Here is a 23075-nt window from a genome sequence, read left to right as displayed (position 1 = left end):
AAATGTCTCCTGGGAATAAAATCACCCCTACCCCCACCCCAGTTGGTAACAACTGGTCAATTCCAGGCCATCTTACTGTTTTAATCAACTATTCTCTTTTATGTTTTCTGGGCAAATACCTTAAGACGTTAATGCTTCATATTCAGGATTAGAGCTGAGTTTTTTTTTATGAGAAACCACAGTCTTTCCAAGAAAAGGGATTGTGCTGCTTTTTTGACACATACAAACACAACAAATTCTAACTAGCGTTAGACAATTCTAATGTTTAGCATAATGGAGGTTAAGAAAGGGACAAAATAAAGACCGGCAGTTTTGATCCATGTTTAATGAAAAAGAAGTTACATGAATAGAAATGGACATAAAACAAAGAGATCAATTTGGGAAAATATGGTGATAGGTAGAACAAGGGCAAAATCATTCCAATCCTGATTTTACTCATGTATTTCTATTAGTTATTACTGATCCAAAACATCTCCTTAAATTCAAAACAAAATATTAGTTATAATTTTACTGATGTTTACATGGGAACTCACAAAAGTGATGTCTAAAAGATTCTTTTCCGTTTCTCCCATGCCCCAGAACACACACAAGCAAAGGCGGAGATGTTTACTGGAGGATAACGTGCCGTGAAGAAAATGCCGCCTTATCTGCTTTTTATTAAACAGCAAGTTAGCACTGGCAAATGTGCTTTTGGCACAAACATGCTTTCTGCTAATATTTTCATGAGAAAGCTTTATGATATGCAACCATTTATTCTTAGTACAGTCAATCACTGAGGGATTAAATCTAACTCTGGTGAACATAAATACATGTGGAGAAGTTTCTGACAGTTCAGATTCGACTACAGTTGAAATATTAAAGACATGAAATTTAAAAACACGCTCATGTGGAACTGCAGTGAGCATCTCACTGGTTTGTTTCATGGTTTAATTCTGTTTACGATTCTTACTAGAGTCAGTCAATATTCTATTTTTATCATTTTTCTATCTCGATGTATAGTATGATCACATCTTCCTAAATAAGATGAAAAATAACCTTTGGAAATGAATTACGACCTCTGAAAACATACTTTAATTATCTTATTTAAAATAAAATATCCCTCCTCTCAAACAAGATGGAGCAAGCGCTAAATTCATTACAGACGTTTGCCACGTGGATAATAAAGAGAAGTGATCGATTTGACTCACTATCCCTATAAAATAAGAATCTTTCGGCCAGCACAGAGCAGTCACCAACCTTTGACACTCACGCTGAATAACTGAAAGTTAGGACGAGCCCTGTCTCTTCTGATACTGTATTCTAAGTTTTTCCAGTTGCTCCACACACTGTGACTGGGCCAACTTCAAGGTCCGATTCTCCTCCGTCAGTGCCTCGAATTCCCGAGCCAGCTGAGCAGCATCCACTTTCTCCTTTTCTGCCTGATCCAGCTTGGCAATGAGCTCCTTTCTGCAGACCCGCGGGCAGGCAAGGAAGACGCACAAAATTTAATGCAAACAAAGTAAATTATACAGTAATGGCATCGTGGAAGCAGACTGTTTCATTCTGTTTCTCTAAATTTTATCCATCTCTACTCACCTCCAATTACTTATTTTTATTTTTCCAGCTTCACAAGTCTTAGATCCCTATTTTATTCTAGCCCTTCCACTAGACACATCCAAAATACTAAACATATACCATAAAATACTCAATAAATATTTTGACAGTCAAAAAAAGGTGATCTTTTTAAGAATACAACAAATTGTAAAAGTTATAACTAGTTTAGGGGAAAAAAGAAACAGGAAAAAATCTGTTTCTAATTTAAGATGCTAACTATTGTCATTATGGGTAGGAAAAGTATAGTTTGTCCTTTACGTAATCTTTGTCCTCCAAATTTAGTTTTTTATTTCTGAGTTTAACAAATCTTTACTAGTTCTTTGGACTGAAGACTTCCACCTCCTTCCTGCAGCTATTATTTTCCATGTCTTTCCTTAGTTCTTACACGTATCTTGCATCCCTAAGTAACAAAACAATATACTTACATTTGGAGCTAGCCTGACTCTAGAATCCTAAGCAGGTTAAGATTATTGGAGGAAACTTGTAGTGATAATGCCTTAAACAGATTCATTTCTCAGTAAGTATTTGTAAATAATTCATTGATATAAATACACATAATGAGGAGCTCAAGCTTCGCAGTCCTTATTTAGATTAATTAAACATGACAACCTAAAACAGGTAGGAGGGATCATTTTATAAGCTATATAAATGTCTAACCAATGTACCATATACTTGAAATTAATAAAATAAAATTTAAAAAATAAAAATAAAAAATAAAACAGGTCCACTCCCCTTATGTGAATTAGTTAATTCTAAACTAGATCTGAGTTCTCCTTTGCCTCAATATAAGCATGTCACGTTTCTTCCTTCTCCGTAGGGAAAAGTTCAGAGAAACCTGGAAGACGACTTCAGTCAAGTGATCAAAACTGACATCACTAGTAATGAGATAGACATCACATGCACCAAAGGATATCACAATATCCTTTCTATGGTATTCTATACTAGACAACCTCAAAAGAGAGAAATTTTACAAAATGCATATACTAGACAACCTCAAAAGAGAGAAATTTTACAAAATTGCTAGCCCGTACTCTTCAAGATGTTAAGAACTGTTCCATATTCAAAGAGAAATGATAACTAAATGTAATGTGTGATTCTGAACTGGAAGAAAAATAGCCGTGAAGGACATTATTGGAAATTGATGCAATTTAAATATGGACTGTGATTAGATAATAGTGCCATATCCATGTTAAAATTCTTCATTTTAATTATTGCACTGTGGTGAAGTGAGAAAATGCCCTTGTTCTTAGAAAATACTCACTGAAGTATTTGCGAGGGATGGAACATGATTTATACAACAGAGACAAAGAGAAGACAATCTGGAACACTGATATGCACCTACACAGAGTTCCTATGAGCTCTTATGGATCTCTGAATCTTCTATGGCACTTAAATACAAAGGCTCATAATAAATCCATTCAGATAACTGAAGTCAGGTGCCTCTGAGACAAATAACATATTTCAAAGTGTTTAATTTTATTGAAATAGTCATACAGCTAAGAAGAAAGAGGCAGAGTCAAAGTCTCTTTCTTATTAAATGTTCAGGGCTCTCTGCCTCTAAGTGTAGTTGAAGCAATAAATGTCAGTAATTAAACATTAGTAAAGGTCCTTATGTAACTGTCTTAAAGAAATTGATTAGGAAAATTTACATAAGTAAAAAAGAGACATGCCTCTAAATCCTCCACCCATCAAATCCTCTATTCCTGTCCTTCTTTTCCTTTCAAATTAACTGTGTTGCATAAATAATTCAGGAAGAAATAAAGTTTTGCTTTCAAATCATGATTTGAAGAGTTGGTAGTACTGGGTATAGCAATGACTACTGTCCTGGTTCCATATTTAACTCCATTTAAGACTCCTGAGGACATCTGTTAGTAGTTTTGACTGGCAGAGAAAATAAATCACAAAATCACACATTTTAGAACTAAAAGGAAGGGTCATTATTGTCTAGTCCAACCTTCTTGCATCGGAGAAAGTTAGTAATTCATTTCTTCCTTACTGGAATCAAGGAGACTTAATTGACAGGTATCTAAATTAATTTCATATATTTGATAAGCAATTATACATATATTCAATGAATACTGTCAAAACATCTATTGTCTCCTGTCCAGGACCTATTTACATAGATATATTTATGCTCATCCATTAGCAATTCATAATTAAATCTGGCACATCCAGCTACAGAGACAATCATGTAAATAGATGATCTGAGGAACAAATCACTATCTATAATTGGCTAGAATGTAGTCTTGCCTTTGACTTCTTGTTTATCGTTTCTATCGTTCCCCTTCAATATAGTGTGATATAGGGGTAGAAGACCACACAAATCTGTTACAGGAATCTTATTTTTGAAATCAAGAACCTGTTACATAATTTCTCACATGATGTACCTCACCAGTGAAAAGGTCACAACCTCGGGTCCTTTATAAATTACCTGCTGTCCCCATCCTATGCCACATGCCTAGAAAGGATTTTATTTGCTAAAACAAATGAGAGAAGGGAAAGTCCAAGTAAACTGATAAAGAGGACTTTGAAACTTTGTGGAAACTGATTCCAAAATTAAGGAGATTTTTTATGTTGTCAGAGGTTAGGACATGGATTCATCATTAGGATAAATATTTCTCTGTTTCTGGAAAGGCTACTACCATGGTTCTTGAGACTTTCGAAATTGACTGAAGACTCTTATTTGGAAAAGACAAAATCCTAGACAGTTTGGCCCCAATGAGCTAAAGAGTTTTGGATAATATAATAAAACAGTACTTTCATCATAGGGACAGTTTTATTTTAAATAATGATTTAGACTGTACAGTTGGTTCCTGAGAGATATGGGTTCCAGTACAAGCATTTATACACAGGAGTGAAGGAGTAGACACCTTAAGAAGAAAAAAGGGATGTGGAAATCTATCTTTATTTTATGCAGGTGGAGGGACAGAAAATGCAATTGAAATGGAGTTTCCAAAGCACAGTCTAGACTGTGGTGTTGAAGCTCTACAAATGAATAATGCATGAGGAATAAATATATTCCATCTTTTGGAAGCCAAAGGCGACATTATACCCTTTGGGGGAAATGTGAGATTAGCTCTAAAGAAGAGTTTCTCAACCTTGATACAATTGAACTTTTGGGCCAGACAGCTCTTTGTCGTTGGGCTGTCCTACACACTGGCATTATAAAAGGTTTAACAGCATCCTTGGCCTCTACTCACTAGATGACAGTTTTCTCTCTCCCCACCCCCAGTTAGTACAACCAAACATATCCCAGTCATTACCAGTGTTCTAGGAGTGGGAAATCGAGGAATTGGCCCGGTTAAAAATCACTAGTCTAAAGGAAATGGAGATTTCCACTATAGTCTCCAAAAGAGTTAATCTTGGGATAAGAATAAGGTGAAAGGTAAAATATTTCCTCACTCTACTCTCCCAGAGATTGGAGCCTCTTTCCTTAGCAAGGGAGACCTACTTAAAGAAACTGTCATTGAGGAAAGGTATGTATTTTGTCCCTTTTAATGTCATTTCGGGGAGAGAATTTAATGGGGGGATACCTAGGGGAAAAAATCCAGTTAAAAGATTGGATTACATATAATTAGGTGATTTGAAAGGCTCAGATTATTATGATTGGGAGTATTAATGGAAAGTGTAATCTCACAGCTTGATAAAGTCTGGGATATCGGGATTTCACACAAAACTAAATGCTAAAATGAAAGAATCCCCTTGGCTCTAACTCTGCCTTCTGGAGCAAAGTGAGGAGCCACGACAGTTCTTTGTTCTTTTTTTCATTCACTCAAGAAGTATTTATGGAAATCTTATTGCAAACCAGGATATCCTCGATTCTTGCTAGCTCTGTTAGTCTCAGGAAATACATCTCAACTCAATAAAGGACAAGAAAATCCAACTTAAAAAATGAGCAAAGGAACTAATGGGCATTTCTCCAAGAAGACACAGAAATGCCAAAAAGCACATGAAAAGGGGCTCGACATTTTAGCCATCAGAGAAATGTAAATCAGTACCACAGTGAGACATCATTCCACATGCACTAAGATGGCTATAATCTAAAAGACATTATAAATATTGGCACAGATGTGGAGAAATTGGAACTCTCGTCCATTTCTGATAGGAATAGAAAATGGTGCAGCCACCTCAGAAATGATCAAGTGGTTCCTCAAAAGGTCACACATTAAGTTATATGACCCAGCAGTTCTAATAGGTACACGACACAGGTGAATTGAAAGCATGTGTCAGCACAAAACCTTGCACGTGAACGTTTGCAGCAGCATTACTCATAGTTGTCAAAAGGACAAAAAACTCGAATGTCCATCAACTGATGAAATGGATGACAAAAACGTGGTCTATCCCAAATAACTGGAGTTGACATCAGCGATATCATGCAACTGTAAAAAGGATAGAAGTCTCAATGCATGCTGCATGGGTAAACACTGAAAACATTATGCTGAGTCAAAGAAGCCAATCACAAAAGACCACATCTTGTTTGGTTCCATTTATATAAAATATCCAGAATAGGCAAATCCATAGAGACAGAAAGTAGATTAGCGATTGCTGGAGCCTGGCAGTGGGGAGGGAGGAAGAGGGAGTGACTACATGACGGTACAAGGTTTTTTCCCGGGTGATGAAAATGTTCTAAAATTGTGATGATGGTTACACAACTCTGAGTATGCTGAAAACCACTGAATTCATTTTTCAAGTTACATAACATTTCAACCTGACTTTTCTAAGAGTTTATCACTTTTTAAACGCCACAGCGCCCAGCACAAAGTTTCGTGTATTGAACAGACAAGTGGTTTCTCCTCTGAACAAGATAAAACGCTTCCTCTGGAGCAAAGCCACCTTACTAACTGTAAATCTAACTGTAGATCTAATTGTTTAATGGTATATTTTAAAAACTCTCTGTCAAACAATTCGGTGATAAATTTCAAAAAAAATCAAAAAATGTCTATATTTCACTTCCATGTGTTTCCATTACATACACAAAGAACTATGTGTGTTATATAAAAATGCTTATAATATATATTGAAAAAAACCATGTAACATTTCACATTACTATACATATAATTATATTAAAATATTATTCACATGCATATGGCCTACCAAGAGGCAAAAATGATATAGCAGGAATTCTGTAAAAATGTCAGAATTGTTGGTAATTTTTAAAGCTTTCAACAAAGTTGCCTTTTTTTCTCAATTGAGAAGGAAAAAAATTCCAATAAAAGTAAAAACAAGCTTTTCTTAACATTATTGGTTAATAAGCCAGAGGTGATTCTTTAAATTATTTCCATGCTGAGTTTATAATCCTAGAAAATGTTTGATTCTCTTTACCCATGCAATAGATATGATTTAAAATAATAGTTATAATCAACTCTTTTTGTTCCTCTGCAGTCTCCCAAACTTGATCCAGGGAGACCCCCTCTGGAGATGAGAGAGAAGTTCAGCTTAACTTGGGCCTACATGACTCCAATGAAGAAAAACTCTTCTAAAACACAAGAGTTATCATAGCTCTTTGAACCAAACCCACACTAGACAATCACCAGAGGCAACATGATCAGCCACACTTCATGAAATGATAAAGAAGAAAGTTTTATCTAAATTATCAAAAAACAGAGAGTCAGTTACTTGGGTTAAATCTATTTGGCCCAATTAATCTTGCTTGAAAACAAAAACTATTTAGAAAAATATCTGTTGCAAAATGAATTTCCACTTCAGTGAAGTGTTAATGAAAACAGTGATCACCAATAATCTTTGGAAGACCAACCTCATTCATTTATAAATATAAGATATAACTATACTTTCTATTTTAACAATTTATCTTAGCAATGCTTTATTGCCAACATTGACTCTATTTTAAATAGGGACCAAAGAAATTACAAATAAAACATATACACAGAGGAAGTTACTATCTCCTATATTCAGCCACTCTAAATCATCCAGACTCTTATTTGACCCTATGCACAGCTCCCTGCTCAGCGATTAGGATATGACCGGATGTTAATGGGTGTCTATGTCTATAGGGAACTAAACACAGAAAGACAGGACATAAACTTAATTGAATAACTACTGATAGCACTAGCTTTAAAAAAGTACCCATAGAATCTTTCCAGCGAAGTTTCCTTCGCTTGGAAAAAGAGGTGATCACTGCAGGGATGAGAGCTAAGCCTTCCTCAAGGAAGGGTAGCACTGGGCAAGCATAGAGGACGGAAGGATCACTCTCAACCTTGAGCTTGATGAGAGCAAGGGCACAGAGGCAGGAAAAGTGAATAGACCAGTATGGCTGAAGATGAGAGATGAGACAGAACATTCTACAGAAGTACTAAGGCCATACATACTAAGGTAGGTCTTGAAATCCAGGCCAAGAATTCAGTGTCCTTTACTAGCAATGTGAAACCATAGTCAGGGAAACCAGTTATAATATTACATTGACCAAGATTTGAAGTACCAAGTCCCAAACCCAAATGGCAGAAGCAAGAATGGAGAAAAAGGAATTTGAAAGACTTCATGAAAAAGAAAGGAAAAAATAATGAGAGAACTTGGCCCTTACCTCGCATCTAGCCAATTATTTAGGAAGGCTAAAGTAGCAGCTAAGTCGGGGGTTTGGCCAACATTTTTGTGGTTTGGCAGGTTGTATAAAGTACTTCTGCTGGTCTGCTAGCCACTGTTTTTCTAGAAGTCAACTTTGCCTTTTTTTATTTTAATATTGTGGTGATGCCCACCGTTATCACTGCTCTAAACGCAAGCAGCAGAAATATGTTTCAATCAAGGACCGGATGAGTCACTCTCATGTTGTTCTCATATTGTATTTTTTTAAAATGCAATTTACAAAAACATAAACTTACAGAACATATAATTTGGTGGGTGAGTCTTGCATTGCCCACCCCCTCAATAAAAAGCCACACATTGGATAATTGAAATAACAAAATCCTCCACTAACTTCAATCTAGAGAATTTACATATAAATACATAATTACCTGGGTTTTTTTCTGTCACAACATTACAGTTCACACACATACACACACACAGAAAGAGACATTTATAGGCTGCAGGTTATATAAATCTTCCTTTAATTTCACCACTGGTCATATTATCAATAAGCTTCTTCAGCTCTTTTATGAAACTTTTCTTAGGACTCAGATTGTGTGTAAATATGCAAAATGCACACTCCAATTTATGAAAACATCTTAGACCAAAAAGAAAGTCTCAGACATGAGGAGGAAGTTGTGTTTCTGATCTCATAAACATCTTTTAATCCCTTATAACCAAAAGTCAAGGTATAATTTTATGTTTAAAATACAACAAAGCAAGGAAGTAAGAAAAGATTTATAATGTGGTAACTGAGGTGTCTCAGTAAGTGCAGCAGTGCCCTAAATCCTGTACCACTCCTGACCATGTTATATTGTCCAACCGCCATTCTGGAGGTCTCCAGAGAGTCCCAAGAATTTCATAAGTTTCTCAAGACAAAATATATTTCACTTCCTTTGATTGAAAAATTAAGTAATAACTATACTTAATTTCTTCTTACTGTCACGCCAGTAAGAAGAAGTAAAAAATTAAAGACAATGTTTTTAAACTCATTCAACACTCAACGTGTCACTCATTCAACAAAACCTTATCCAGCATCTACACACCATGGACTGTGCTTGGCTTCAGGAATACGATGGTGGGCAACACCTGACTATCTCTGCTTTTATGGCACTTACCACTTAGCAAGAGATGCAAATATTAATGAAAAGATCTCCCTGATAAACATGTAAACTACAAACTGACCGGTGCTATGACAGAAAGGTGTCTGAGGTTTTGAAAGTATGAGAGCTTAGGGATTCACTGGGGTAAACATCAGAGCAGAGTCAAGTTCAATTACAAAGGAAGAGAATTCTGAAACAAAAGGTTACGACTGATTAAATTTGAGTGCTTTCATTAATAGAACTGTATAATTCCCGACAGTTGAACTGTAAGGGTAGTAGATACACTATCTCAATCAAAACTTACTCAGACTATTGGACCATAAAGTGCAGATGGTCAACTGATACATCCATGTGATTCCAAAGCGCTATCTCGCGGCTTCTTAGCATTGGGAACTCCTCCATAAGCATTTGTTAAAATGCGCCCAGCGCCAAAGTGCTCTGGGGCCTCCGGACACGTTCACAGGGAACGCAGCATGGCTCTGGGTGGTATTTTGGCATATTTAATTTCCTGAACTAAAAACGCTTATGAAAAATTAAATTTGGGAGAAGGAAAACACTCCTGATGTTCCTCTCACTATTTGTGAAGTTAAGCATTTAATCTACAGCAGTGCCATTCGGGTCATTTCTATAACCAAACATGACATCCATGGAAGTCGTCTAGTGACCTCTGAAACCTGGAATGTCAGTTCTCCTCCCCTCCCTCCCTGTCGCCCCATGCTCAGCCTCTCCTGTCCCTTCTTGCAACTCCACCCCGTCCGTGACCAGCAGACAGTGGACAGAGCTCAGCACTTACTTCCTTTCCTCAAGCAGGGCGATTTCCTTTTTGACCTCATGGTATTCTTCCGCTATTTGGCAGTGCTGTTTGTAGACCTGCATGGATTCCGGGGAGTCATGACAAGGCGGCAGAGGCTTCACAAACAAGAAGAAGAAGTCAGTCCATTTTCTTGCATCGGAATAACTTACCAACCGGCGGAATAAATTTTGCTCTGCTGAAGTTCTTTAGAGAGAGTTTTTTTGTTTTTTTTTTTTTTGCACGAGAATGGCATTGTCAGTCAACATCGGACAGAATTTAGCTGATTCTACTTGACTAAAAATAGAGAAGTGGACCGATATTGCCCAGTGTCACTTACGGGCATTGTCAGGCGGAGCCAGAGCGGAGAGACCCACTACATGTCAGTTACCTGCCATGCATTTGAGTCAAAATAGGTCCGCTCACGATTCTGCACTTCCCCGCAGAAGTCTGGATCTCTGCTTCGGAGAAGGGCAGGGATAGGGAAATATTTCAATTGTCTGTTCCCATGACCCCTTGCTTTCTGGTCTTGCAGCCCAGTCATAATGTCATCGTGCAGAGTGGAGCAGCCCTATAAGAACGGCTCACTTCCGAGAAATGCATCCGAACTGAAGAAATGGTGGTAGGCCGGGAATAATACAAAGATTAACGAGCCATATGAAAGACCAAACCTCGAGTAAAACAACGTTTATAACATGTGAGAGCATGGAATCATTCGCTTTTCTCCCATTCATGAGGGAATCGAAGGCCAGCACGGCAAACCTTGCTAACCATAACTTGTTTAAAAAGCCCACTTTTAGAAATTATTTTTTAAAGTACTAGCTTTCCTTGAGTTTGTAAATCTGATTTCTAGTTAGTGACACGTTATTAAACCCATTACTTTTAGAAACACCCGTTAATAGTCTTCTAAGGAGTTTGTAATCACCTTTTAAAATTATTCATAGAAAAATATTATATAATATCTGAAAAATACTATTTCATTTTAAAAAAGGCTCTTCGGCCTAATTCTTTCTTCACAGTAGTCTGTACATGTGAGGTATGTGTCTAAGTCATATTCTCACTACTTTTATATTAATACTTTGAGAACTGACAAATTTCTTACTACTTGGTCCTCATTAAATTCTTCAAGGACACAGATTTCTTTGGGGGTGTCATATTTAGCAACCCGATTTAGGATACAAGAGAAATTCTACAATGTTTATTGTCTGATTGATAGATGAGATGACTTTTCTCATTTCTCATGAGGCCTCTAAGTAGAAATCTTCTAAAAGAAATAAATTCAAAATAGATTTGGAGAAAAATTTACCTTCATGTGGAACATCTGTTGTGTCTTAATTCAGGGAAAGTCTAATAATAATTACATTATATAGCACCTTTCCCTATTGCCCCAGAACACAGAGCATAAACTCAGCCTGTTGGAACCATTACCTCTTTTTATGTAGAAATAAATTGAAAAGCAGTGCCCAGTAGATTTACAGTACAACTCACCCCATGAGATAAAGCTGTTGCCAAAGAAATTCAGAACTCCTGGCTCCTCCAAGTCTAAGTCCTTGAAATCACCACCCCTCATCAATTTTCACCTGTTACGCTGGCAAATTACCAGGTATAACAGTAAGGAGAATGAAAGCAATTTACTCTGGGCCCCCTAGCCAAGCTGCTATTAAATTATCCATGCCCTGTTAAAGGATTTGCCTATTGGAAGGCCCTCAGGCTTCATGCATCCTATTTCTTGTCCTTATGAAACGCATAATAGTTACTCAGTTCAGTCCATAACTTGCCACACGTAGGTACCTGAACCACAAATTCAGCATAGTTACCTATGCGAGAGCCAAAGATTTATGAGCCTGTGTAAAGGATTTGCATGCATTAGAGGCTATAGATGAGAGCAGCCAGATAAAGAGAGAACTGCCCTTTAGAGCTATAATTAAAAACGAAACTGAAAATTACATACACAATTTTCTTAAGAAGAGAGAGGCCTCTTTTGCTCCCTTAGCTTGCCACCCTGCAATGTTTTTAAGTGGAAATTTTTTTCATTGGTTCTTTTTTTTTTTTTTTAATTGTTGCTTCTTAACTGTAGAAAATTTGGAGATATTATGTATGGGTAGCATGATCATGCCGCTAAGGGTATGTGAGGATGGGGAGTATTTCAGGATATATTCAGTGTCCTCATATGCTCTTAGCAGGATAATCATGCTACTTATAGGTAGTACTATTTTCAAGATTTCCCACAATTAAGAAGTAGTGCCAATTGAGAAAGAACAAGCCAAAAAGGACGTAATGGTCAGTGTTTCAGGGAGTAGAAGGAGACCAGGGGTCACTTCAGCCTCTACTCCTGTGAGCTGTCTCCACCCCAACCTGACAGAGAAACTCAGCACCACTTCACGCTCTCTCAATTTATATGAAAGCATTAAAGACAATATAGATCTTTTTTTCCAGCAAGTATGTAAGTTATATTGCACAATCCACCACATTGTAAAATTATTTTATAAGTTGCCAAGGGCTGGCGGGAAGAGGAAATGGGAGTTGTTTAATGGGTATAGAATTTCACTTTTGCAAGATGAAAAAGTTCTGGAGATTGGTTGCACAACAATGTGAATATATTTAACACTACAGAACTGTACACTTAAAAATGATTAAGGTGGTAACATTTATGCTAAGTCTTTTTTACCACAATGTAAAAAGTTAATGCAAAAAAAATTTATCATTAAATCTTCCTGCTGCCCCAGCCCATTTTCTAAGCACTGCTATTAGGATTGCCCATCTGAGGCTCACTTCATTTGCATCTAAACTTTCTTCTCAAGGAACTTAAAATTTCTCACCCCTTTATAATCCGGAGCCATTCACCACTAGGGTCCTCCTGGTCAGAGAGCATTTTGATTAATGTTGCTGGACAAATCAAAATGCCCTCTGACCAGGAGGACCCTCTGTCCTTAGAAGACATATGACATTCCTGGACATTTACTCCAGCCTAGGAAACTCATCAAAAAATTTTTTGAACACATGTTTTTATCCCAACAGGAATTCTAGTGAATAAGAATACTAAGATATTTAGGTTTTATTCCTGATATAAAAAGTAGAATTATAGAGTAATGAAATGTATTGCTCTGTATGACATAGAACACTCTCATTACTTTGTGATATGTGTGTTTGTGTGTATGTGTATAGTGTCTTAAGGTCCTCACTGAGAATGACTCTCTTACCTTCTTATAACCAACCTTTCAAAATAAGAGACAATACATGACCGACAACGTTCATTGACATTTTTGCCTGAGGAAATAGACTCCTAAAATTCAAGCACAAGAATCAACTTTGCAGTTTTAAAATGAAGCTACCAGTAAGCTCATGTCATGCGACATTTAAAACACTGGCACTCATGAATTAATCGGCCGCACATGGGTTTAAGATACTCTTGAATACATGTTCATATTAAAAACTAAAAAATAATTTAAAAGAATGCCTGTGGTAACCAGATAAAAGAATCTATTCACTTTTTGGAATAAAAATTAACACTTTTATTTTTGTTTCAATTCTAGTTGTATAATTTTAACTATTCCTATCCAAGAGATTTTTGCAGTTATAATCCCGTGCTGGGAATGAGAATAGACAAGCAATAAAAAAAAACTCTTCATGTCAACAGTGAATTTCTTCTTGCATCAGGAAGAGGAAATATTGTTACTATCTCCCTGATGATGCTACATCCTTCCACACTTTGAATACATTTATCCCACATTCTTCTTAAATAATGAAACATTACATCCCAAGGAAAAGGAATCCAAAGATATTTGAATTGAAAATGGAAAGGTAAAGGCATTCTTCATGTACTAGGGCACAAATTCTGTGGGATCACAGAAAACTTTTCAGATGTACCAATGCCATGCTATCTGGTCTACTCCTAATACAGCCAGTTCTAAGAAGTTTAAATTAAGACATTCTCCTAACAGTGTCTCAAGCCAATTTTGAAACACTTTTCCAAGACACCGATTGGGGTTTGGATGAGGTCAGAGTCCGGGAGGGGGCACTTCCTCTTCACCCCCTTTCCTCCAGCTGCTGCCTGAGGACAGAGCTCACACAGGCTTTAAATTACATGGCAATGCGGGTGAGCCACTACTATCTCTGGTATCCACCCCACTCATCAGGACCAATTTAACAAGATGAAGTAACAGAGAAACCACAGGCTCCTGTTCCAAGAATGCCAGCTTGAGCCACACCATCCCATCTCCGCTCTCTGCCCAGGCCATGAGTTTATAGCAAGCTCCTCCGAAATGGACTCGGTCCTCTGGAAAGGGCCCCGTGGGAAAGGATGCAGCCAAGCATCTCCCCACAAGGGGCAAAGCCAGCTGAAGAGCTTCCGTTTTCTACTTGGCTTCTTCAAATACTACTGGCCCCATCTACTTCAAAAATGCAAGAATTTAATTTTCCTCTCCCAGCTTCCCACACACAAGATATATTTAGGAAGCTAAATATTCTACAGTTGCCGAGCAGACTCTGTATTTATTCCTTGATTCTCAGTGTTACCTTTATTTTGTGGGGGAGTGGGGATGTCTAGTTTAAATTTACATTGCACTTTAATGTCCCAAAATTAACAAGCATAATTTGTTTAAACTAAATGGAAAAACATAGTCAGGACTAAATGCAATATTTGAAAACTCTGTTATTTTAGAATTTTACATATTTTTTAAACATTTTAAGAACTGACACCCCTATAGTATGGTCAAAGTCTGCATTAATAAATATATGGCACATCCTATATAGTATATAACACTGGAATGAAGAATATGTAAGTCATTTCTATTGATGTAAGCTATATCGAAGGGAGAGATCACCCAAGAGTGTCTCGGACTTTTCCAATAAGGTACATCCTAGTGATCACTGAGTTTCTCAAAAAAAAAAAAAAAAAAAAAAATTAAAGGTAACACTGTAAAGCTCCAAGTATCTATATATATTTTCTCTGCGGTCACAGTAGCCAAAGAACACTGTAAGATACTTTTCAACATGTGTGTGAGAGAGAAAATAGCAGACATCTTCTGTGTGTTCTATGGGCTGTTTCCTAATTGCATTTCCAGCTGGCTGTTCAAGAATCCTGGAATGCTAAGACCTCAATTTTCTACCATTTTCCTTTCCCAGATTTCAAGCAACATATTGATGCAAGACCTAAAAGAAGTTTCTGGAGACACTACTCGGATAACAAGATATTATAGTACACAACTGAAGCTACGAATTGTTTATTTGTGGAGGTGACATCAGTTTCTGGACTTACCAGACACTGTCTGAGAAAAGGCAAGTTCAACGTGTACCACAGAGACACCTGTCACTGTCCTCTCAGATTAGATGGGAGGACTTCAGGAAGGTTGAAAGTATTGCTCAATTTGGTTAAAAACAAAAAGTCACACTGTTTTCCAAGTACCTTAGCTTAATGAAAAAAAGAAGGCATTAGAACCTCTACCCCAACTCAAAAGTCCAAGAGATGTTTGTCTTATTTCATTTTACACGTATAATTATAAATTATTAGTTTTTAATTTATTCAATAAATGATTTCACTAGGGAAGGAAATTAATATTAATGGAGCAATTATTTTGCCCAGCACTATGCTGGATCTACTCATCATCACATTTAATTCCCACAACAACAGGAACTAGATATTGTTCTCTCCACTTTGTAGTTCAGAAAAGTGAGGTTTAGCAGGAGTAAATAGCATACCCCAGATCGCAAGACTAGTAGGTGTGAAGCTGAGGTCCAAATCTAAGTCGATCTAAAGTCAGTGCCCATTGCTCCAGTCCTCGCAATTCCCATTAGGAAGTTCATTACCATCTACTCGTTAGCATGTCCTCTACCTGATTTATAAAAACATATTCCTTATTCCAATGCTAATAATTAAGACCACATTACAGCTTAGTTTTGGAATATCTGTATGTCGAATCAAAATCTCTAAAACGTAACCACTCTGTTAAATTTGAAGACAAATTTGGTCACGACCCAGACCCCGGGCCTATTACGGGACTGTACTAGCCTTCAGAATAGAGAGAGATGTCAGTGGTTACCTCTTTTTTTTAAATAGAAGGAAACTAAGACCTACAGAAATGTAAAAGTTTTTCATTCATTCTTAGAAGTGAACATAAAATTGGGCCTCCTTTCTTTTTGACTGTATGGTCTAAACTAGCTCTACCTAAACTCTGCCTCTAATGGGCGCAGAGAATTTAGAAACCAATTTCCAGGAAAAGAATCCACGTGAAATAGAATTAACCTACCACCTGCCCCTGGGCTGAGGCCTCAGGCCCACAAATGGACATCATGAAGAGATATTCATTTTAACACCCACCTTGCCCCAAGGTCTCTTGCCCAACATCTTGCATCAATAGAGACATCAAGAGAAATGTTTGTCACTGCTATTCTGGCACAAGGCTTTTTTTGGCTTCCATGAAAATAGAAGCACCACGAATTACATGCTCAAACATGTCCGCATTCTTGGCAAAGCAACGAAAAAATCTTGGGGGTCAAATTGGTGCTAGAGTATCTACTAAATAGATATTTTATAGCTGTATTTCATAAACGACAACAGAATGTGTAATGGATATCAGAAAGTCAGAACTGATTTTACGAGGTTCTTCTATAACCACATTATGGCAAACCTTGAAAACCAGAAACAAAAAAGTGATTTAAGCACAAAAGGTGTAAGGGAAAGAAAGCTACCTAGATTCAGAATAAGAGACTTAATCTGAATTAGCAAATTTATTTAGGCCAAGATTTGACTTCATGTTTCTCATCTCTGAAGTAGAGACGTGCTGGTTAGGCTTACGCAATTATAGCAAGGATCAGATGAAATCGTTTGTGGGGAAATCCCCCTCGCCTAGGAGTATTCGTGTGTGTGGGTGGGATTTAAATCTAAGAGTATACAGTGAGTAGGGCCGGCAATTATCACCTGGCATCATTTATTTTTCATTAGGCAAGTTTTTAAGTCTCCACTAGAGATAATCAAGAGTCAGTTCTTCCTCAAGCAAATAGTGACAACCACGAGGCACTTCATGTGCCTTTGTAATTTAACTTTTATTCTTCCATAGAGGATTACGATGCTTGGTAAAATTTCAAGAGCTATTACTATGAGATGGAAGCACATGAGCCTGACTATAAAGATGGCCTGCTCTGCGAGGCTGATTCTTCCTTTTGTACATAAAGCATTTTCATTGCTTTCAGTACAGAGTTCCTGCTGCAGAATGACTCAAGTTTATATGTTTATGCTGAGCATAGAAACAAGAATTTGCTTTTAGGTGTAGTTGTCTGTGTTAGCTTCCCCCTCTCAAACCACATCATCTTGTTTTTTAGTTACTCGTGTCCGGGAGTGTAGAATACAGGTAACAGGCAACAGCCCTAGGCAGAGGCAACCCTAACCAAATGGCTTGACAACTGGTAAGTGTTTATAACAAACTCGATCCTATCCTTCACCCAATAAAGAAGCAGTTATTTAAATGCTTTGAGCTGCAATACTAGGAATGTTCTCTGTTCATGAAGAGGAAAAGCAATATCATATTTTAAGGGTGGGGAAGGATCAAAACCCATGAGCCAGAAAGCAGCCTCTCAATCAACTGCCTAACTCATTAAAGATCGATAAAGATAAAATGGTCTCGCTGGATTAAAATAATTTAAAAAACTTAATTTCTAACATATGTCAAGTGGAATTAAAGTTATAAAATTCAAATGGATCTTCCAATACTTTGGCAGAAAAAAATTATCTGGATAATTGCCGGGGCATGATCCACATGCCAGGGAAGACCATTAATGTTCCCAAGGGAAAAAATTTTTTGACCAATACAAAAAAGTCCAATTAACAGTCCACAGTTTGAAGGAAGGACAAGAATCTGAATGTGTTCTTATTGTTTGATTTTCAAAACAAGTTTATTCTTTATTTTCATCTAACTTCCCTGGTAACAAAATAGCTTTGAGGTGACAGTAAAATAAAGGAGAGAAAAAAACCCTGACAAGGAAAAATATTTAGTTATTATTTTACAGTCCCAACTGCACCACCAGCAGCGCACACACACAGCCCTTCTCTGAAGACAGAACCTAAGCAAGGAGCATCGTGTGTCATGTAAACATGGCGGACAGAAAAGCAGACAGAGAGCCGAGTTCTCCATGGTGACAAGAAGAGATATTGGGAGGATATGGTTAGATATCAAGAACTGGGGGAAATGGGTTGAAGATCCTGCATGGGGTGTAGGAGAAGAGAGAGCTAAAATGGCTGGCAGCTGCAGAGGAAATTAGAGGAGAACAGAGCTGTCTTTTGACAGCTGTGTGGTGATCAGTACAAACTTCCTACCTCCTAGACTGTCTTCCATAATCTCAGAATAAGTGATATTGCTCTGTCGAGTAGGCTTTCTATCGGAGGGCTGTGACAATGCCCGAGACTGCAGCATAGGTGAGAATGAGGGCTACTCCAAGAGGTTCCACACCTGAGTTGTGTTGCGTTGATGTTTAGAGGCCACCTCAGCTGTGGAGCATCAGGCTCCAGGTTTTCAGCTCAGTGTACTGGGCACTGAGATGAGAACCAGAGCCAATAAAAAGGGGCATGATCTTGGCTCGCACAAGGGCTCATTCTTGGTTCTTTCCATCTCTATTGAGGGCTGTTTGGGACCAGTGGTCCAAAACTCAAACAATTTCAGGAGACCAGGCACACCCATAGATGTGAAAAGCTACTGGGCATGAGATAACAGAGAACATCGGGGCCAGTTGAGAACTGAGGTTGCAGACCCCTCCTAAAGGCTTTCGAAAACAATATTTAGAGGGGAAAAATGATGACTAAGCAAATGTCTGTACTCAGGATTCAAGACCCATATCAGACTTGTCCAAACGTGCCTGCAAAGTGAAGTATTTAAGTGAACGTCTGACCCAATGCCAAAATCCAGGTATTTTAGGCAGAACCTCTTCCTCAAGCCGTCTTTGCCTAGAATCACCATCTATCGTCTAAAGAAAATTAAAATGTCATAAATTAGCCCCTTTCAAATAATTTCAGTGTATTAACATGGAATATCCTAGATAGATCATCCATAAACTATGTACACGAAATGTTTTTCGCATGGGCGAAACCAGACAATATTCAGAATATTTAACATAAAATCTCTACGTTCTAGTAAAAGCTGTCAGAGAACTGGGGACAGGGTTAGGAGTGGAGTAGAGAAATGAAGATTATTCTGAAGTCTTGCCACATGTGACAAATATCCTCAGCACAGTTTGTTACTAAATCTTAGCCCCAAGCATCCCAAAGTGCACTGCCTGGAAACTTCCACAGCAAAGGAAAGGCGGGGACCAACCCTGCTCCCAGGCTCCAGAACTCCATCTGAGTGGAGCGGGTTTACGCGTTAAGTTCTTGGCATTCTGGCGCTGTCGCCGGAAAACTAGACAGGGACACTGCGCGAGGTTTTCAGCCCGACTTCGGAGCTCTAGAAATGTAGCCCTCGATGGCGTAGAAGCTCCCCACTGTCTCTAAGTCCGGATGGTTAGGCTACTCCTCGGTTCGCTGGATTCTATGAAACGAAGAAGGAAAGAAGAGAGACTAGAAAAATCCTTACCTGTAGCTGCTGGTCTAATTCTGGAAAGACCAGAGGGCTGGAGTCTTCAGGAGGTGTATCATCTAAAACATAAAAATAAAATAATCCTTCACTACGGAGCCCTTTCTGTCACAAGAGTTGTCCTGCTGTTAAACCATCTTTAACTCGCAGAGTTAAATCATCAGTATCTGCTTCGGTTATTTTCATCGCATTAGTTGGGGACAGATAGAATGCGGAAGACAATTTTGCTCATTTTCAGTACAAACAGAAGCATGGATTGCTTAGTCAGCCTGACCAAAATTTTGCAAACAAATATCAGAATCCTGAAATGTTCTCTGGCAGTTCTCCAATTAAGAGGTACTGTTTGTCTTTCAATACTACTTTAGCAAAAAGAAAAAAAGAAAAAAAAAGATACACAGAAAAGTGCCCTAACAAGGTGCTAATGAGGTAACCAGAACAATCTGAGTTGGACAGAAAAACATATTAGTGAAAAATAGAAGTGTTAGTTCTTCTCTGAATGGCTCCCAGGGTGGCAAGCTTTGATGGTTTTCTCTCTGCTCTTACCACAAACCACCACTAACCGGCAGTTAACCAGAGCTTCTTTCTGATTACAGTAGGTACCAGGCAGCAAGCAACTCGATCAAGGTGTTTCTTCCTAACACAGCAGGCAGAACCCCAACCTGAGGCCCAGCTCGCTGCATTGATGTGGGAGAGCCTGAGCTGAGAGAGATGGGTAACTCTGTCTTCTGTTACCTTAAACTGACTGACTGGCACTAGGCAGGTGTTGTTGGGTCACAAGATATAGTTCTCAGAAGCATCAGGGGAGACCTGAGAGAGGTTCAGCCAAAATACCCAAGTTACTACTCCTGAATGTCTTCAATGTCTTCAAGAACATATGCTGACCCAGCCCTGGCATGAGAGCTCAGAACCTCTGGATCTCCAGGCAGATGCTGGCTCTGCAAGTCCATTGGCCATTCATCTCCCATCCCTTCCTTGTTGAAAATACCTACCCCAAGACATGAGACTACGAGAATAAGACAAAATACAGGGCAAAAGAATAATTAAAAACCCAAACTATTCTAAATTATAATAAAGAAAAGAAAGATAATAGGTTTTTTGTTCTCACTACCATCATCAAAGTTATTCATAAAAACTGTTAATGTTCTCTTTGAACTAGAGGAAGTGATATGGGCCATACGCAGTGGAGAAGCAAGTATCTTCTCCCTCGTCCCTTGGAGTATAGTCCAGAATGAAGCGCAGCACTCAAGGAGCTTCTGGCTTCTAAGGGATTACATGTCTTTGAAGGCACCAAAGATAATCACCAGGAAGATAACTCAAACAAGGACAGTATTAACCTTAGCCAAACACCTCAAAGGCCAGGTCACTTAACAGCCACTGGTATATTTTAGTCAAGAGTAGTATAATAATACTCCCATTTAAAAGTAGCTTAAGACAATGCATCACCAAATCTGAATCTATTTGTTCTTCTAACTGCGCCAGACTGGGTATGGAAGCCCATGAGTTCACTGATGCTAATTAGCTTCACGGAGCACGAAGAAATGGGCAATCTTCCCAAGACCCTTGCTGCAAGCTGGAGGACTGTCTTAGAGGAAACAAGATCCAATCCCCAGGCCCTTTGAATGCTCTTATCCTACTCAGAGTAGAGGTGACAACTTCTGCCAAATACCGTGGCTTTTTAAATCCATCCCTCATCATCTGCAAAGAATTAGACAAAAGACAGAAATACTCACTTGTTGCCACTGACCCTTTAGAGGTAGCCTTCATTATTAAAACTATAGTTTGTAAAACTAATTTGGGTCAAAGGCACATTTAAATGTATTTCAATAAAATATCAATAATCCATCATGATTATTTTAGCTCATTGAGTTCAAGGCCAGAGCAATTTGGCATGGGTAAATGGGAACATATTATACTTTGGAGTCCCAACCCTAATAAACATAGATGAACAGGCACTCGCTAGAAGGCGAAATCACTTCTGTAAAGTACCAGAGCAGATAGTACATTCTAGAAATCTAATAAAATAGCCAGGACTGGAACCCAAGGCTTCCTGGGACTTAATCCACCTTGCCCCTGTGAAGTCACACTCCTTCCTGCTTAATTATAGAAAAGAAATATATATGTTCATTTGCTTTACTATAGTAAAGTAAATAGCAAATACCAGGTATGATCCAGAATTAATGAAGCCCATTATAGAAATCTACGTCATTACTTATAGTCACGTCATATTTAGAGGCGCATATCTGTGACCATGCTGATAATTCTGCAGACAAGAATGGCTTAAAATTGAATTCCTTGAGTTGCTAGAAGAGCCTGATTGATTGACATGGAAATACATAAAGGATATTTTAGAATGACAATCAAAATAAAAGTAAGACTCCTGTGTTAAAAAAATGAATCAAGTTGGATTAATCCAAGCAGGAAATAGCGGAAGCAAGAAAACCAAAGACAGATGTAAGGAAACTATTGAGTCTTAACCTCAGTCCTGTATTTCATTGCTTGATGCCATCTGGTTTAGCTGGCATCCCTGCCAGCCAAAAATTTCAGCGCTTGCGAAGCTGCTTACCAAGCTGCCCCAAGTTTATGTGTGGTGTGTTTACTTTTAAACAGTGGCTGCCTTCTTTGACTGGTTTTAAAAATAGGCAAATATTCTAAAAGCAGAATGATGAATCACAGGATTGGGCCAAAAGAAAAGAAGGAAAATGAGTCAGGCAGACGAGGAGCACAGCTGTTCTACAAACATTTGGCTGAATCGTTGTAAAACATTTTGACAGTGATATTGGATCAGAGTTCCTAAGAGCAGTTAAGTTTGTTTTGACAATTCCAGAAGCACAAAGTAGATTGTACAGTAGCTATACAAGAATGATGAATCACAGGATTGGGCCAAAAGAAAAGAAGGAAAATGAGTCAGGCAGACGAGGAGCACAGCTGTTCTACAAACATTTGGCTGAATCGTTGTAAAACATTTTGACAGTGATATTGGATCAGAGTTCCTAAGAGCAGTTAAGTTTGTTTTGACAATTCCAGAAGCACAAAGTAGATTGTACAGTAGCTATACAAGATACACTCCTGGCAAATTTGCCTTTTTAAACTTTCTAAAAGTAAACCTGTTAGAAGGTAAGCAGAAAAGACCATATATGCTCACATGAGACATTTTCTAAGAAGTTTCTGAAACATGAAAAACCCCCACCTTAGTAAAAAAAAAAAAAAAAAAAAGAAGAAGAGTACTTGCCAGATATGTCTATAACATGACAAAATCAGAATGCAAGTACATTTTTATTAAAATATATTTATTTATCAAATAGTTATTGAATGCCTATTATATGCAAGGCAGTGACAGAAGACCTATGCTAAATTGGCAAATCACTTTATCATAGTTTTTAAGGTATTAAGGAAATAATTCATAGGCTTCCTTTTCAAAATGGCACAGCAAGCAAAACACATCCTAAGAAATTTTTT

At 37.9% G+C, this 23075-nt stretch overlaps 1 protein-coding gene across 1 annotated transcript in view; it reads right to left on the bottom strand.

Moving 5' to 3' along the window:
• Window positions 1-327: 327 nt before the first annotated feature.
• Window positions 328-23075, bottom strand: part of MAP3K7CL (MAP3K7 C-terminal like) — a 32354-nt gene continuing 9606 nt past the window's right edge. The window contains exons 3-5 of the mRNA XM_006908252.2: window positions 19620-19681; window positions 10066-10181; window positions 328-1446 (exon numbers count right to left, since the gene is read on the bottom strand). Coding sequence (XP_006908314.1) covers window positions 1266-1446; window positions 10066-10181; window positions 19620-19681 — 359 coding nt within the window. The 3' untranslated portion in view covers window positions 328-1265. The remainder of the gene's footprint in view (window positions 1447-10065; window positions 10182-19619; window positions 19682-23075) is intronic.

This window comes from Pteropus alecto, unplaced genomic scaffold (genome assembly GCF_000325575.1).
Source record: "Pteropus alecto unplaced genomic scaffold, ASM32557v1 scaffold81, whole genome shotgun sequence".
In the NCBI taxonomy this organism is placed as follows: Eukaryota; Metazoa; Chordata; class Mammalia; order Chiroptera; family Pteropodidae; genus Pteropus; species Pteropus alecto.
Note: the sequence above shows the minus strand (reverse complement) of the source record. Positions and strands in the feature narration are given on the sequence as shown.